This window comes from Crotalus tigris, unplaced genomic scaffold, assembly GCF_016545835.1.
Source record: "Crotalus tigris isolate CLP2741 ecotype Arizona unplaced genomic scaffold, ASM1654583v1 scf7180000018173.423308, whole genome shotgun sequence".
NCBI lineage: Eukaryota > Metazoa > Chordata > Lepidosauria > Squamata > Viperidae > Crotalus > Crotalus tigris.
The window spans coordinates 56696-74614 of NW_024096865.1; the positions used below are offsets into that span (position 1 = coordinate 56696).

Sequence of the window (17919 nt, forward strand, 5' to 3'; positions counted from 1 at the left end):
TTAATTGTGATTTAAGCTAGCCTTGGTGCTCTTTGAACTTGGTTGTTTCATTACCTAAACTAGGTAACATCATCAGTGCTAGTTAAGGAATATATTCTGTGCCCATGAAGTTCCGTCTGCAGTTCTTTGGATTCATCTATCACTTGCATTTTGGGGGAACTGTCTGAACAATTTGCCAGAAGTATCCTTTATAAAGTATATGAACTTAAACCAAACTCTCCCATCGCTGAAGGCCTTATGCAGAAGCCACCGGAAGTGTTATTATCACCATCATTCTTGCTTTGCTCTGTAAATCAAGGGATTACATGCCATCAAAGGAAATAGCTTTTATATAATCACATATTTTACATCCCATATACAGAGATAAATATAAACACGAGAGAACAGACAGGTGGTAACCAAGCATCTCAAGCCAGACCTCACATACTGCTGGATAAGAACTTCCACCCAATTTTGGCTCGTGGAAACAGCAGTCTTGATGTAGAAGTCCTTAGTCCTGTGGAGACATTTGAGCCACACTTTCCTCTAGGTGCCTGGAGGAGGAAATCTCAAGCTGAACATCATGCAGGTGGACACCAAGAATACTTGGGTCCTTGCCCACCCCTTTGCTGAGATCCCCTTCTATTTCTTCTCGCTCAGGATGGTGCTTCTGCAAATGTTTTATCACTTGGAACTTCTGCTTTGCCTTGTAGCTGCAGAAACGGCAGAAGAAAGGGTGCTCATTTGTGTGAATGAGATAGTGATGCCGCAGGCCAGCTGCCCACCGGAAACCACGGAAACACACGTTGCAGATGTATGGCTTTTCTTCACTATGCTTTTTTAGATGTGTCTTGAGGAGGAACCGAGTCTTGAAGGCCTTCCCGCATTGCTCACAGATGAAAGAACGGGCATCACGATGTCGTGTTTCCTTGTGAATACGCAGGGCATCAGCACGGTTGGTACAGTACTTACACTCATCACACTGGTAAGGCTTGATCCCTACACAGGAAACAGAAAAAAAAAAAAAAAAACCCCACCGGAAACGGAGATGGGACAATATTTTCATATTATCCAAACAAAACTTTCACTTGGTGGATTTCCATTACAAGGGATCTTAATTCCATTGGAGGTGCAGAATACCTCATGCCCTGGGGAAGTGAAAGCTCAAGAGATCATCACCCACTGCTGCAGCATAGAACTAACAGATGGTAGCACAATATGAAAATGAAATCCAACAGCTCAACCTCCAGGCATGCACAATAGCCACTGGAAATATGATAATTCTTAAGTGAAAAATTTAAAAAAAACAAAACTTCCCCCTTGCGATTTTTATCCCAGCCCTGTCTGATCCTGAGACTCACGCCCACTTCATTTGTGTGAAAACCTACCTGTGTGCTTTGTCATGTGGTACTTCAGCTGATTCACCCACTTGCACTTGTAGCCACATTCCGGGCAAAGATACTTTCGCTCCTCTTTATGGATACGCATATGATACTAAGAAACGAAAGGAAAGTCAGGCGTGCATGAGACACTAAGCTGTTACCTGTTTACACCAAGTATTATAAACATGACTGAAATCTTAGGGGCTGAATGGGCTAGGCAGAACTCAACAGTTTTTTGGATATAACTGGTTGGTGGACTTTGAGTATAAAAGTGGAATAATGGAACACACTGAGTCAGTACTGAACAGTAAATTTCAAAAATGATTTGGAACAGGTGCTTTAGACTTTGCAGAAGGAGAACACTTATTTGCTGTTCCTTCACACTTCTTCTCTTAGACTTAGTGGGCTCTTTAGAGTAATTGCTCCTTTCTCTTTCAAGGCTTATATAGAAGCATGAATAAAACCATACTGCTTTAATAAATACTAAACAAATACTATGCTCATGCAAGAGCCAAAACACTGCTAAATCGTTTTCCAAGGTGGCACAGCCCTATTAAAAGTGTGCCATACCACTAGGCCAGGGGTAGGCAACCTGGGCTCTTTTATGACTTGTGGACTTCAACTCCCAGAATTCCTGAGTCAGCATGGCTGGTTCAGGAATTCTGGATATTGAAGTCCACAAGTCATAAAAGAGCCAAGGTAGCCTACCCCTGAACTAGAGATTTCTTTTTGGCTCCAGAATTAAGCTGGGTTTTTTTTTTAAAAGTCCATTCTTGATTAGTTCAATCTGTTTTCAGAGTGTAAATTAAGTGAACATTTTAAATTTTAGTTTTAAGTTTTAAATTTAATAAAACCTTTAAACTTTTTAGAGTGAGAAACGTTTGCTCATTTCCTAGTTGTAGGGCTTCCAAAATGGTCCGTTGCTATAAAAGGTCTGCACTTCATTTTGAATTCAACTACTTTCCCATATCAAGAAATTCATTAATCTCCAAAGACAGTATCAAATTGACTGATGTGGAAAATAAAGACAGAGATCCTTCCATCAGAAAAACAAATCTGTTCATCAAGTATTACATCATAAAGGTGACCCCAAGTTTGTATTTGTCTGAGGGAAAGAGATGCAATCCAAAGTGCTCTTCACCCAGGGTGTTCACAAAATGTCGATCTGCTCTGCACAAAACAAAGAGATGAAAATACAGATCTCTGCAGATTATAGAAGCAGGAATGAATTCTTTATTCGTATACATTGTAAGACAAGACACCATGGGGAGACATTTAAGCAACCTAACGAGAAGCCATTCCTTAAAGTGGGTTATGGATCAGACTACCAGATCCAAGTATTTTCTTCTGCTCCAATGCCTGAAAAATCTGATCCCTAAGAGACTATTCAATTGATAAAGAGTGCCATGGCAACACAGTTCCCATTTCCTGGAAAATGGTTTTGTACATCTTCCACAACAACCTTCCACTATCAACTCACCAAAGCTGCCCAACGTTCTCACCTTGAGGCGTGAAGGGTCGGCACAGGCATACTGGCACTGGTGGCATTTGTAAGGTTTCTCCCCAGTATGGATGCGGATATGCCATGTGATCTTTTGCTTGTTCTTGGTGGTGTATTCACAGTCAGCGCATTTATAGACGCGGGTGCCACCATGGCCTTTCATGTGATGGTCATAGACCAGCTGATGATGACAACCAAAGTCACAGAATGTGCATTTGAATGGAGGTTCAGCGCCTACGGAGGGCTCATGGGCCTCCAAATAGTGGCTCACTAACTGCTGCCGCTCCTTGGCTGCAAAACTGCAGATGTCACAGCGGTGACTGAAGTGGAGTTTCTTGTGCTCTTCCAACTCCTCCCGAGTAGTTAGAGTCTCCTTACAGGTGGCACATTCCAGATGTGGGTGCTGCTTCTGGATATGGCACTTGAGGGTGGCCTCACTGTGGCAGACAAAGGCACATCGAGGACAGCAATAGGAGATCTTTTCTTCATGCTGTCGCAGGGTGTGTTGCTTCAGGGCTGTTTCGGAACTGAAGCGAGCTTCACAGCGGGAGCAGGCAAAATTCAGCTCCCCTTGATGGCAGCTACTGACATGGCGAGTGATGTCATTCTGGATATAGCCACTGTAGTCACAGAATGGGCAGAAGTGGGTGGGCTTCTTCTCGTGGACACGTAAGTGGTGAATGCGCAGTTTGGAATTGGTGCCAAACGTCTGGCCACAAGCAGTACAGGCGATGCGGCCCACGCCGGTGTGCAAGGACTGGTGGGCATCCAAGCGGTAACGCCGGGTGGTGCTGAAATCACAGTAAGGGCACTTGTGAGGCTTCACCCCTTCGTGCTTGATGCGGACATGCTGGCGGAGGCAGCGCACCTGCTTGCAGGTGAAGTCACACTGGCGGCAGGTCAACTGAGGACGGGCTTTGAGATACTTCCGATGGAGCTTGCGGTGGAGTCGTAGAGCTGCAGCAGCCTTGGAGGTAAAAGGACACAGTGTGCAGCGAAACTCACCCAGCTTCAGGCAGCCACGCTTTTTGTGGGTCTTCAAAGCCCGTTCCTGGTGACATGTGAAAGGGCAGGTAGGGCAGGAGAAATGGCGTCTCTTATGGGGGGTAACTGGAGGTGAAGGTACTACTCTTGCTAGCTCAGAATGTTGGTGCTTTTCTTCACAGCTGTGTTCATTTCTTTGTTCTGCTACAACCTCTGGGGATGTGGTGCTGTTAGACCCTTCAAGCAGGCTAGGCAGGAGAGCTTCAGCATGTCCCTCTGACTGGTGGATCTTGAGCGCTCTCTTAGAACGAAAAGGCTTGCAGCACAGAAGACACCAGAACTGTTCCAAGCCACGGCAGCTATCCTCTACGTGAGAGCGGATGGTGGATTCTCTTGAACAGAGGAAGGAACAGGACTTACAATGGAACTTGCCTTGTTCCAGGAAGTATCTCTCTGAGACACGGCTGGCAGCCCCTGTCACAGTCTCTGACAAGGTTTCTTCTACCACAGGTTCAGAATCACGATGAGATGACTTATCCTGCAGGCTGATGGCCAAAGATGGTGCATCAGGAAGTACGGTAGGCATAGATTCAGCATTAACAGGCCTGAGTTCTACTTCCCAGGAAGCTTCTGGCAGGTTGTTTATCTCTGCCTCATCTAGGATTCCTGTACTATTCTTTCTGATTGCTATTCTTTCCAGAGTCCTGCTGCAGGGCAGTACAGCAGCAGGCTGCTCTAAGAAAACTGCACTTCCACTGTTCTTTTTTATTAGAATTGGACATTTCTTACGGAGATGAGTATTCAGTCCTCTCTGCTGCTTAAAGGTGGCTCCACACTCCTGGCACACCAAAGGGCATTTCTTGCTTTGGCAATCAGCTTTGCAGTGCACCAACATTGACTTCTCCTTCCTGGTGATGTAGGAACATTTCTCACATTTGAAGACCTGACTCTTGGACTGGACTACCAACATCTGCACTCTGCCTTCAAGGACCAAGGTTTCCGCCTGCTCTTTGTCCTGCCTCCTTAAAGCTTTAAGCACTGATTCTGACTGAAAACCCTCTTCTGAAGAAAGTGCGTCTTCTGGAGCAAGGGAGGTTTCAGGGCTACTCTCAGGTTGGAGGGGACCTTGTTTTAGCACCCCTGACCAAGGCTCTGACTCTTTGTATCCTAAGTTCTGCTCAGAACTAAGCGGTATCTGCAAAAGTTCAGCATTCTGGCTATCACCGCTACTGTCCTTTAAATTCTGAAGAGCATCTTTTTCTCTATTTCCACCAGTATCAAAGTTGTTATTTTTCTCCAAATCTGCGCTGTCGCGGATCTCTGCTTCGTCTTCAAATTCGGGAATATCTTCGAGGGTGGGTTCACTCTCCTCCAGGAGAAGTGAATCCTTGGAACCCAACACTTGATAAGTGGATTCTACTTCCTGGCCGTTTAGAGCTTTTTCATTCTCCGACAAAGCTGCAGGTGCTCCTTTCGCCAGCTGCTCCAAAGCTGGCTCCGAGTCACACAAGGGCTCTAAGTGCAGGATGCAACTTTGAGCAGACTTGCCCAGCTCCTCTGGACTCTCAGAAGACGCATTCACAGAGGCGACTTTGGAAGAAACCACGTCTGTGTTCTTATAATCTTGTTCTCCCGCCGATTCTTCTCTTTCCGTCTCAGTGCTGCCTTCATCTGAACAGAGGGGCTTCTGAGGGAGGTTTTCTTCCTGGGCCTCCAAAGCAGGGAGTTTGTGTTTATCCTGACATGGTTCTTTCCCAGGCAGAGAGGGACTCGACTCCGAATGCAGAGTCATGGCAAGGTTGTAGCTAAGCAGCACTTCAGTAGAGGAAACCTCCAGCTCTCTGCTGGCATAGTTCTCCTGCCAGCCTTTGTCGCCAGGCACATAGCCGTGAACCTTCCGCTTATGGAAAAAGAGACTAGTGTTGCTGAAAGTACGGTAAGTGCACAGGGCACAACAGAATTCTCTCTGTTTGGTATGCTTGCAGTTCTCGTGGTTCAGCAGGGCTTGCTTGTATTTAGTCTGGTAGCTGCAATATTGGCACTGAAAAATGGGTATCTGATAATCCTGGGAATGTTTGGACTTCATGTGCTTCTGCAGCTCGTATTTGCGCTTGCAAGCAAAGCCGCAGATCTCACAAATCAAAGACTTGCCCTGATGGCGCAACTTGTGGCTGCTCAGTTGATCAGCCCGATGGCAACGATAGGGACACTGGTTACATTGGTACCTGGTATAAGAACAAGAGTGAATCAGAGATTGAGACAAAACATCAGCACAGTCAACCTTTCCAAATCTGATGGTTCTCCAGAAATGTTGGGACAGACAATTCTCCAAATTCCCAACCGGCATAGCCTTCCACAGGCTAAGATTAACTAACCAAAAACTACTTTGCTTTACAGCAGTTACAATCACTACCACTCACAAAACTTAAAACTAATGATTTTAGCTCTTTATTTGCAAACTGGAAAACAGGCAGAAGAAAATGGCTTGTCGGGGTTCGCGGAACCGTTTCACAGAGGAGCTGGGATTTGAAAAGGGCTGCCCCGGCCTAAAGCTCCTACCTCTCGTTGTGGTTTTTAACAAAGTTCAGTTCAATGACTAGAAATGTACAGCTTCCCTTAGCTTGAAAGTAAAAACTCAGAACAGCTTTCTCCAAGGTATTTAAATAGCACCAGGTTGAAATTAGATTTTTTTCCCTTTGCACTTCCAATCCTAAGAGGTGAATTTATTCTTATTAACATTGTAATGCAGGAATGCAATAGACTTCACCATAATCTGAACTACTCAAGATAAATAGTTACTGCAAGAAAGAAAGAATATAAATCCAACAAGAAAACCACAACCAAACCAAAACATTCTCCCTCAAATAATGCTAATATTTTTATTGCTTTTATCACAGGCAAGTACTCCCAGATACTAGTGGGTTGAAATATACAGGTTACCATCCTGACACCGGAGCAGGCATCCAATTCATGCAATAGTTCAATTTATCTTAACCAGAAATCTTGCTCCGTCTTTGATTTTTGCATGATATTTCGTAATTGCATTATATCCAGTTTTAAACCATACCCATGCTGGGACTTTAGAGATTATGGAAATGATTTCACCCTATAGATATGGTGTCCAATCAATTCTAGCCTTTATTTATTTAGAAATAAGCTCAAGTGGTAAGGAGGAGGCTGCCAAATACCTGAGATCGCCCGTGTGTTTCCGCATGTGAACATTCAAGTAGTGCTTCCACTTTGTCACATAGCCACATTCTGTGCACATGTAGTTCTTATCGTCAGAGTGGGTCAGCATGTGCTTGGAAAGGTAGCTCACATCTCGGCAAGTGAAGTCACAGAGTTGGCATTTGTGAGGCTTCTCTCCTAAAGTCACAGAGCAAACCCGAAGCTGTGGGTCGATGGTCGTGCCCCTTGAAGTCAGCAGATTAAATTTAAAATGGAGTTGAATTCTGCCCCCTTCTGCCCCCTCCCCCCTGAAAACAGACCTAGGACTTCTCACAGAGACTAGAATAGTACAGATCTTGCACAGGTTGGGTGAGACCAAAACTGAGATGCAAAAGCTAAGTATTTTCAGGAAGCTAGGGTTAAGGAAATAGGATAATTTAATGAGAGAACTTAAACAACATTTTTTCCCAGGCTTCCCTGCTCAGCTAGCTAAAAGCATTAAAGTAATATATAACACACACACACACACACACAGACAGACAAAACATCAGTATATATATATATATATATATATCTTTGTTATTCGGGTTCTCCCGCGTCAAATTGGAAGTGTCTTGACGACGTTTCAACGAAGTCTCATTCGTCATCTTCAGGCTGATGTTTCTGGCTTCGTGCTTCTAGGGGCAATGTGTGATCGTAGCTGTTTCTTCCTTTTAACTGCCAGTGGGGGTATGAACTGATTGGATGAGAGCTTGGCTGTGTTCTGATTGGATGGAAGTGTGTTCTGATTGGATGAGAGCTTGGCTATGCTCTGATTGGATGGGGGGGGGGTTGGCTGTGCTGTGACTGGGTGGGGGAGTGTTCTGTTTGGGTGGGGGCTTTGTTGTGCTCAGGTTAATCTGAGTTGCAGGGGGATGTGAGATGGTGAGCATTGCTATTGTTTGGCTTCGCGTTCGTGGTCGTGCCTCATCTTCATGGTGGGTGTCAGTTTGCTTCATGTATGGATTGGAGGGGTTTAAAGTGGCTAATGATGCAGCTGTGGTCTGGCTTCTGGTTTGTGGTCGTGCCTCATCATCGGTGTGGGTTTGGGTTTGCTTTTTGCGTGGACGTGTGGTGGTGACATCCTGTGTGGCTTTCGTGAGTGTGGGTCTGGTGTCATTCTTTGTGTTAGGGACTCGTTTGTCAATAAGGACAGGTTTCCAAATGGCTGGTAGGCGGGAGGTATCATCTCGTTTGTTCATGCTGTGTGGGCGTTTTTCTATCTTGATGGCTTCTCTGATTATTCTGTTATGTGTGTGTGTGTGTGTGTGTGTGTGTGTGTGTGTGTGTGTGTGTGTTTTCTGAGGTTTTCGTGGGTGTTTGTATGTAGGTCTTTGGTTATTCGGGTTTTCTCCCGCGTAAAATTGGAAAAGGTATATACCAGAATTTGATCCTGGGAGGAAAAAGGGCCAAAGAAACTCTCCAATTCCCAGCTTACCCACGGATATAAATTATGAAAAGCCAATAACCGACACCTGCAATGCTGAATTCTGGATTACAGGGCCTGACTTGCAAAGCTCTTTTGGAGAAAAACAAAAGTAGAGGGTAAGGATATATTTGTACACATGTTAAGTATCATCGAATTGGGAAGGACACTTGCCTGTATGGAGAAGCATATGGCGGATGAGAACCCTCTTGTGTGCGGTGGCAAAGCCACATTCTGTGCATTTGTGGATCTTCTCACTGGCATGCATCTTGCCAACGTGATCGTGGAATTCCACCGAGTTAAATGTGGCAAAGGAGCAGAAACTGCACTGGAGCTCCTCATTCCCTGGGTGGCCTTGCTTTTTATGCTTGCGGAAGACATGCTTGTTGGAACAAATAAAGTCACACTGTTGGCAATGGAAGGCATAATGGGTTTTACGATGTGTCTCCATAATCTCCATCGAGGGGAAAAGCAGAGAGCAGGCATAATACTTGCACTCCACTGCTTTAATGCCGTGAACCTCCTTGACGTGCCTCAGAAACTCCTTGCGATCTTCCGTGGTGTAACTGCAGCCAGTCTGAAAGCAGCTCAATTGCTTGGGCTCTGTCTTGTGGGTCTTCAGATGTTCCTTGAGGGTCTGGCTTAGTTTAAACTTCTCTTTGCACACAGGACAAGAGTATACATCTGAATAGAAATTGGAGATGCCCTCATGCATACTGGCCATGTGCCTGTTGAGGGCATTCTTCTCAACTGAGCTGTAGTGGCACAATGGACAGCGATGGGTTTTCTCTCCGGTTTCACGCATCATGTGGATCTTCAGTTTGCTCTTGCTAGTGAAGAATTTCTGACAATTTGGGCACTGCAGCCTGGGGTCTGGGAAGTGGAGGTGAAGATGTTCTACCAAGTGGGTCCGCTTCTTGAAACAACGCTTACATTCTGGGCACATGTGGGTCTTGAACAAATATTTGGACTCCTCGGTGACATTTCCTGCACAAGACAAATCGCAGTTCATTACAGAAAAATGAAAAGTAGAAGCCTGTTTTGTGCTTTGTCTCACTTCGAGGAACAATCAGCTTTTTGAATAGGAATCACTTTTCATGTTTCTTCTTATAGAACTCCATGTTACTATTAAGCTCCGGGGTGATTTAGAGCAGGGGTCCCCAATCCCTGGGCTGCGGCCCATTACTAGGCCATGGCCTATTCGGAATCGGGCCACATGCACATGTGTGCCGAGCTTAACTCTCACAAGTCAAGCTGCACACACATGTGTGTGCCTGCTGGCCCTGCCACTTGTGCAGATCAAACTGTGTGTATGAGCACCAGCCCACCGCTCGCACGACCTGGTTCCCCTCTCCCTCTCCAGCCGGGTAGCCAAGCCGCAAAGGTTGGGGACCACTGATTTAGAGGCAATCTGAAAATTTGTCAATACCTACTAGAAAGTAGTTATTTTACACAGCATCCTATTTTACTCCAGAAAAAAAATGACATTTGTTTAAATGATTTCCGATCTTCTTTTCAACAATTACAATAATTAATTATAATCTTATTATCCTCCTCCCTATTAGATGTTATTCAAACCTCTTCAACACTTTATTTAATCCACATCTTTCTTAATCTTCAAATCCATAAAGTTCTTCTTCTGTCTTTTCTTCTTTCAGCAAAAAAATCCACATAAGGTTTCCAGACTGTTTTTCTCTCTGACCAAACAGATCAGTTTTGTCATTTGGGCAAATTCTGACATTTTCACAATCAATTTTTTCACTGTGGGATTTCATTATTCCTCCATTGCTATGTACACAATAATTACTGTACACAAAATCAATCTACTATATGTCTTTTCCACTTCATTGTACATAGATCCCAATAAAAAGATTCTAGTTTCCTCACAATATTAACTTTTAAAATCCTTTGCATGATTCTATAAATTTGTATTCAAAGTTTCTTAGCATTCTCACAAGTCCACCTTGCAAGAACTTTAAAATATTTTTGTACATTCTCTGGTGTCATATAGCAATATTACACCATGTTATTAAAAATGTCTCTTATATTATGACATAATATAAATTTAATATCATTACCCACATTCTCTCCCAAGTGTCCATCTCTGTCATATCTAAAATTAATAGCCCATTTTGTCTTTTTCTGTTTCAAATCTTAACAAAGGTTTATACAATTTTTGCTATTACATATTTATCATTTGTGCATAATTCAATTTCAAATTCTCTCTTGTATTTTTCAATTCCAATTGTCTTTTTATCCATAAACTTTTAACGGTGCATGAGAACCATTGAAAACTCAGTCTTTCTACAGTCAATTGTTCTCCAAACTTTAGTTCTCTATCTCCCTGTATTAATAAATCTTGTTAGCCATTTCGCCCTATCTGCTATGCCTCTTCTACAAAATGCTTCCTGTGCTGAGGTCCATAAAGGTATTTTAACCTGGATTTGTATTTATTCCATACTCTCACTCTGGCATGGGGTATGCAAGGAACTGCTTACTGCAAGTAAAAATAACTAATTACAGAAACAAGAACCAAAAAGGGTTAAAGATGGTGTATATCAGGTGGAAATTAGGGTATTTAGCACAAATGAAGATTAAATATTAAAGCGCTCTCAAAAAGAAACTGCTTTTAATTTCCATATTCCCCTGAAACTGCTCTTGTTAACCCTATCGTTTCAACTATCATCCCTATTAATTTTACCATTTTTCAAATTACATTTCTCTTAATTAATGTAAATTTGCAATATTTGTACAAAGGGGTACAGAATAAGGTACATCATTCCACAATATTCCTTTCCATTCACCCTAGTCAAGTTCAGAGTGTATGATTACCTGTGTTTAGAAGCAGATTATCCGTCAATCCCTTTTTCATTATGGCAGGGAATTTGCCCTCCACGTTTTCAGCAACCGTCTCTATGTCCTGCTGTATAGCTTCATCCAGATGGATTTGCCTATGTAGCCCAAACTGCTTAATGTTTGCACTGATAAAGTCACAATGGTCACAATGAAATGGGAAGTGGTTCCTACGATGAAGCTCCATGTCCTCATGGTTTCGGAACAAAACTGGGCAGCCACGGTATGTACAGGCTATTGGTGATACCTGGTGAGCATGCTGAAGGTGTCCTCGGAGCTCCTTGCGATCCTCTGAACTATACTGACAGCCCTCCTCAGGACAGGCTTGGGCACCCTGAGGTTTGTGGTGCTCCTTAAAGTGCTCTTTCAGCTCAGTAGGCAGTGCAAATTCCATTTGACATATAGGACACAGGAGAGGTTCAGTGCAGAACTGAGGGTCTTGTCGGCTTCCATCCAGAAAGTTCTGCCCTTCTGCCTGACCAACAGTTGACTGTTCTCCTGAAACAGGTAAGTTTTAATTAGTGAGGCATAATGATAACCCTTGGAGATGAGGGAAGTTTTGCAAATTGTCATCTGAAAAGCTCACCACACTGATGCTGGGAGAGAAGGCTGGGATCAGGGAAGCTTCGTCCACAATGTTCACAAAAATAGAGTTCCACAACTTTGACTAAGACCTCTGGGAAAAAAAAGTTAACATTTTATATTAAAAAACAAACAAGCCTCTCCCTTTCACCTCTCAGTACCAGTAGTTATAAACCTAGTACAAACATTCAATTCTTCTAAGGTCCATCAGGAACAATGACCATGAATAATCTTCTCTAGGAACTACATCAAAACACTATTATCATTTATTTTAATAAACGGCATTGGCATCAAAGGGATTTGTGGGTTAAGCTTCCCTTGCAACAGGTTCCAATAGCTATGTTCAAAAACAAGATTATAATACAATACAATGTTTAAAAAAACAACAGGAATAATCTCTTCTAAAATGGATGGAAATGTTAGGACTGAAATAAAGCTTCCTTCACAGATCTTCTAAAAAACACACTAGTTGATGGGGGGGGGGGAGAGAGACAGGGACAACTTTAAGTATTTCAGGAGGTACATAGTTCCAAAGTATGGGGGTTACTACAGAAGAGGCTTATGGATTCATCCACCTCCTTTTACTTTAGAGAGAAGGGAGAATTTTAACAGCTTTTCCAATATACTATCACCAGACAGGCAAATTCAATTCCATCAAGTCAATGGCTTATGTAACCTGGTGTTATTATACAGGGTTTTGTAGGTACACTGAATTGGACCAAGAAACCTATTGATAGTAAGTGCAGCAACTTCATGAGAGGCATTACTTCAGAATTGTGGAACCTGACCCCATAATCTTGCCATCATATTATGGACCAATTGTAGTTTGGAATAGAATAGAATAGAATAGAATAGAATAGAATAGAATAGAATAGAATAGAATAGAATAGAATAGAGTAGAGTAGAGTAGAGTAGAGTAGAGTAGAGTCGAGTAAAGTAGAGTCGAGTCGAGTCGAGTCGAGTAGAGTAGAGTAGAGTAGAATAGAATAGAATTCTTGATTGGCCAAGTGTGAGGGGACACACAAGGAATTTGTCTCTGGTGCATAAGCTCTCAGTGTGCATACAACAACAAAGCGACATGTTCTATATCATAGATCAAACATGTCAAACTCGCGATGTCATGTGACGTCGCGCGACATATCGGAACTTTTTCCCCATTGCTGGCAATGGGGTGGGTGCCCTTTCCTCGTGATGCGTCCGGCCCATGGGCCGGCACTTTGATACCCCTGTCATAGATCATAGTTACAATCATTAGTCATAAGATACAATAAGTGATAAATCACAGATCCCAATAGAAGGCAATAGGAAAGATGAGAAGATGAGAAGGATATCAATACAGTCCTACTACATGGGTAAATATCTTTAGGCCTAAGACAGTGCTGTGTGAATGTGAAATAATCTATCTTTGTACAACATACCTGTTGGGCTATCTGGATTGTTGACAGCCATGGTGCTACTCATGGTTTCTACAAATATTTCAATACCACCTGTTTCTGTACCTACAACAGAAGCCTCTGTTAAGAGCAAATTCTGTCCCACTGGTAGATTTTCACTTGAGATGCCATGGCTGTCTTCATTTCCTGTAATTCCTGAGCCAGGTAATAACAGCTCTTGGCAAAGCCCACTCATTCTGTCGTCTCCAATGGATTCTGTTGCTACTGCTCCTCTGCTCATTGTCTTTCCTCAAATAGCTTTACACCATGACATACAGATATAGATCCTGTTAAAGACACACAAAAATCAAATAGTCTTCTAAAGGGAAATAAATAAGGATACATATAGTGTTTCTAAGGAAGATGAATACAGAATGGACTGATAATACCCAATATTAACAAAGGAGAAAAAAAAAAACCAGAGGAAGGCAGATGACAACTATCCTGGAATAGTATTTGTGATAACTTCTTCCCCTTCCCACAGGGGATTTGCTAAGTTAGCTGTGGCAGAAGATATTTAGAGAGGAAGGGACAAGGCCTCCTTAGCTAAACTCTGCCTTCCCTTTTAGGGCTATTACTACCATCTGCCCTGCAGAAAAGATACTAGACATTTACTTGCTTTTCAACATTTCCCGCATTTTATTTGTAGTTATTTATATAGATTCTAAATGCTTTGAAAGGATTAGTGTCTTTAAAGGTGGGACATCAATAACTGCAATAAAGAAATATATTGTTAACAGCTATAATTGTTCAGTATTGCTAGTAGCCACACCTGTGTAGAAGAAAATGCAGGAGGGCAGTTGATATAGTATGTGAAATAATTCAGTACTTTGATCTTCCAATGGACTACATAAAAGAGGAAATAATTGTACAGGTACAAACACAATGGTTTTCATACTAACACTCGCAAATAAGTGTAACCTGAATTTACACCCATGAGGATTTCCACTGACATAGTTTAACTGTAAATACATAGGATTTTAAATTGGGGCAAACAAGGATTATAAGGGATTTGGAAAAAAAGAGACATTGTTTTAATCTCATGAAGTCAAGATGAAAAGGGAAGGGCTAAGACGTCTTCTATCAATATTTTCAAATTAAAGCTGGAATGCACTAGTATGTTATCACAGATTGTTGATGGATTCAGATATAATAAGTGGATTTACATTGCATATTAAATTATGATATAATTTGCTTGATCCTAGTTTAGCATTTTATGTGAGAATCCCATTGTTCCAGCTTGTACATCATAATCTATGACATACTGTTTTTTATGTAAGATGAGTCAATTCTGGTATTTCATACAAACTATAATTAAAGAAATCACAGTGTGTTATATAAAGTCTGATTTATCAACAGGCATGCTAATACACACAGTCTAACTCAGTGGTTCTCAACCTTTTTAATGCCGTGACCCCCAACCGGTCGTAAGTCGAGGACTACTCAACCGGTCGTAAGTCGAGGACTATTCAACTGGTGCAGCACGTTTGCAGAATGGGACTTTTGGCGGGCTCAGCAGGGCAGAGACAGCCTGGACAATTCCTATTGGCTTTTGAAAGCCAATAGAATTAGACTCTATTCAAGAGAGTTTATTCTATTGGTTTTCAAAAGCCAACAGAATAAAAGGGAGTAGCACAGCTAAGGAAAAGGGGGAAAAAAATGGCGGACTGCGTTGTTTGGCGACCCCCGTGAAATGGTCGTTCGACCCCAAATGGGGTCCCGACCCACAGGTTGAGAACCACTAGCCTGAGCTGAGGAAGCTCACCCCAAGGTAGGTTTATTATATATACATTTTTAATTTCAATCCAAAGAATAAGCATAATTTTGCTTGCTTTTTTCACTCTAGCAGATAGCTCATTACTATCTTTTTAAATGCCTCTTATAATCATTTCTGTATGCATTTATTTATTTATCTATTTCATAATCCTAATAAAGCCATTTCTTGAATTACTTACATAATTATTTTAATTATTTACATATTTTTCTAAAGCCTAGCATTCAGTGACCCATTCATTACTCAACTATAGCCATTCCTGATCTGTTTGGTTCAACTAATTAATTGTATTATTGATGAAGGGCTACTTTATAGTATAGAAATCACATTAGCATGCAAACATGTATTTAACTGAAAGACTGCTCTTAAGTAATTTCATAGACTACAGACACAAGAGCCAGCCAAAGGTGTTTAATATTTTTGATCTGCATTCTCAGAAATTAATCTACACTATACTTGATGTTATAGAAAGGCTGAGTGATTTAGTCACAAACATGATTGTTTAAAGAACAGGTTCCAGACCAAATGAATATAAATGGCTGCTGGCTAAGATGTGGAAGTGGCACGTATATTTGCAAACAATAAATAATTCTATCAGGAAAAGTGAAGGGTATGGTTTACAGTTACATGCATTGCAATTTCTGCGGAAAGAATATTTCACCATGATTATGTGCCACCAAGTCATTATCAACACTTAGTGACCATACAGATTATCTCCAAGATGATCTGTCCCTAACCTGGTCTTTCAGGTATTCCAACAATGTACTCATTGCTACTATAACTGAGTTCATCCATCTTGCTGTTAGTTCTCTTCTTTTGTTTCCCTCCATCTTTCCCAGAATTAGAGCCTTTTTCAGAGAGCTGAATCTTCAGATAATGTGTCCAAAGTAAGATAATTTGAGCCTGGTCACTTGTGCTTCAAGTGAGAATTCTGAATTGATTTGTTCAAAGAGCCATTGGCTTGTTTTTTTGTTTGTCCATGGAATTCTCAGGTATCTTTTCCAACACCAAAGTTTAAAAACAACAAAACTCTTTCTATCCAGCTTCTTCAAAGTCCAACTTTCACTTCCATAGAATGTCACAGGGAATATCACGGCTTGCATGATTCTGATATTTGTATGTAAAGCCATATCATGGCATTTCAATATCTTTTCTAAGAAGTTTACAGCTGCTCTACCAAGGGCCAGTCTACAACATATTTTTTGACTGCTGGTTCCTTTATTGTTGATCATTGAGCTAAAAGGCAGGAGCTATCCACCACTTCAATATCTTCATTGTCAATTCTAAGGCTGATTGGGTTACGTCATTAATTTGATCTTTTTTATATTTAATTTTAGTCTCATTTTTGCTCCTTGACATTTATGACTAGAGCTTGCAGATTCTTTGCATTTTTGGTTATCAGTATAGCACAGGTTATTGATGTTTCTTCCTCCAATTTTAAAACCACACTCATCTTCTTTCAATCCAATCTCTGTTAATATATATTTAGCATATAGACTTGAATACATAAGATGAAAGTACAGACTTGTCACACTCCTTTGTCACCCTGGAGCCAATCAGCTTCACCAGGTTCTGTCCATACTGTACATTATATATACAGGTAGTCCTGTCAACGTATGACAATGGAGCCCAAAATTTCTATAGCTAAGAAGACAGTTGTTAAGCAAGTTGTATCCCATTTTACAACCTTTTCTGCCACACTTAAGGGAATCACTGCAGTTGTTACGTGAATCTGGTTTCCCCCACTGTCTTTGCTTGTCAGAAGCCAGCTGGGAAGATTACAAATGGTGATCACATGATCTCAGGACAGTGCAACTGTCATAAATACATGCCAGTTATCAAGCAACCAAATTTTGATCACGTGACCATGGGAATGCTGCAAAGTTGTAAGTATGAAAACTGGTCACAAGTCACATTTTCAGTGCCACTGTAACTTCAATTGGTCCCTAAATGAATGGCTGTAAATTGAGGACTATGTATATATGCACATTACCCTATACTTTTATTTCCTGGACACAGGATTCCTTCATGGTATCTCTTCTATATACTTTCAAGCTGCTCTGAGATGTTGAGAATTAGGTGATACAGAGGTTTTCTATATTGTTTTAATAGTTATTATAATAAAAGCAGCATTGGTGATTAAGAACAGTAGCCATCTCATTAGGCAAGAGGAAAAGGATTAACTCACACACCCAGTTTCCTCTTCTTCTCGTGGGCTTTTTCTGCAACCTTCTGGATTCTGTATGCCAGGCATGAACCATTCTTATCAGTCTCTGAAGTGCAAGAGAAAGGATACAAAACCACCAATTTGATGACAGCATTTTCTGAATCCGAATGACAAACAGCCAATTCTATAGGACTAACGAATCTCAACTGGAGCCAGGGCCTGCTCCTCTTCAGGCCCCTAACAGAGCCCTCCATTGTAGTACCCACGTTCAAAAATCCCTTAAGCATAAGAGATCCTCGAGAGCAGCACAGAAACCCACCCCGTCACCACCCCCCTCCCGAAAAAAGCCAATTTGGTCCTCTGCCTTTCTGGCTACCTATTTCCCCCTCCGCCCCAGGATAGCTCCATTGCCTTCCCTCGACAAAAACACCGGTCCTGACTCGCGCTTCCTCTCGCCTCTCCCCTCCTCACCACTTACAATGCCCGGCTTCCCACTCCAGGCACCGTGTCTCAACGATTCTTCCTTCCCCGCGCCGGTAGGAAAGCACCCATCTTTTCCTCTCTAGCCTCTCTCCCCCTCCCTCTTTGTTGTTGCTTCGTCCGCGCTCTCCTCGAGCAACTCTATGGTAAC

General features: G+C 42.0%; 1 protein-coding gene across 2 annotated transcripts; it reads right to left on the reverse strand.

The window, feature by feature from the left end:
- Positions 1-311: 311 nt before the first annotated feature.
- On the reverse strand, positions 312-17913 carry ZNF142 (zinc finger protein 142). Of its 2 annotated transcripts, none has more exons than XM_039348777.1 (10): positions 17767-17913; positions 17314-17394; positions 13414-13634; positions 11919-12008; positions 11312-11830; positions 8654-9466; positions 7035-7212; positions 2864-6071; positions 1368-1473; positions 312-978 (listed from the first exon to the last, which is right to left on the reverse strand). In XM_039348777.1, the coding sequence occupies exons 3-10, from the start codon at positions 13586-13588 to the stop codon at positions 491-493; spliced, it is 5577 nt and encodes a 1858-aa protein (XP_039204711.1). In that variant the 5' UTR covers positions 13589-13634; positions 17314-17394; positions 17767-17913; the 3' UTR covers positions 312-490. The 2 variants fall into 2 exon arrangements, with proteins under 2 accessions (XP_039204711.1, XP_039204710.1); XM_039348776.1 differs by having other exon boundaries at positions 13333-13634.
- Positions 17914-17919: the final 6 nt, after the last annotated feature.

Excerpts from the sequence above, each read along its gene's own strand:
- ZNF142 (XM_039348776.1), bottom strand. The coding sequence starts at position 13,588 with ATGAGCAGAGGAGCAGTAGCAACAGAATCCATTGGAGACGACAGAATG. Across the intron at positions 7,213-8,653 it reads CCATATGCTTCTCCATACAG|GAGAGAAGCCTCACAAATGC; the intron begins GCAAGTGTCCTT and ends CTGTGACTTTAG. Across the intron at positions 6,072-7,034 it reads AAACACACGGGCGATCTCAG|GTACCAATGTAACCAGTGTC; the intron begins GTATTTGGCAGC and ends TTCTTATACCAG.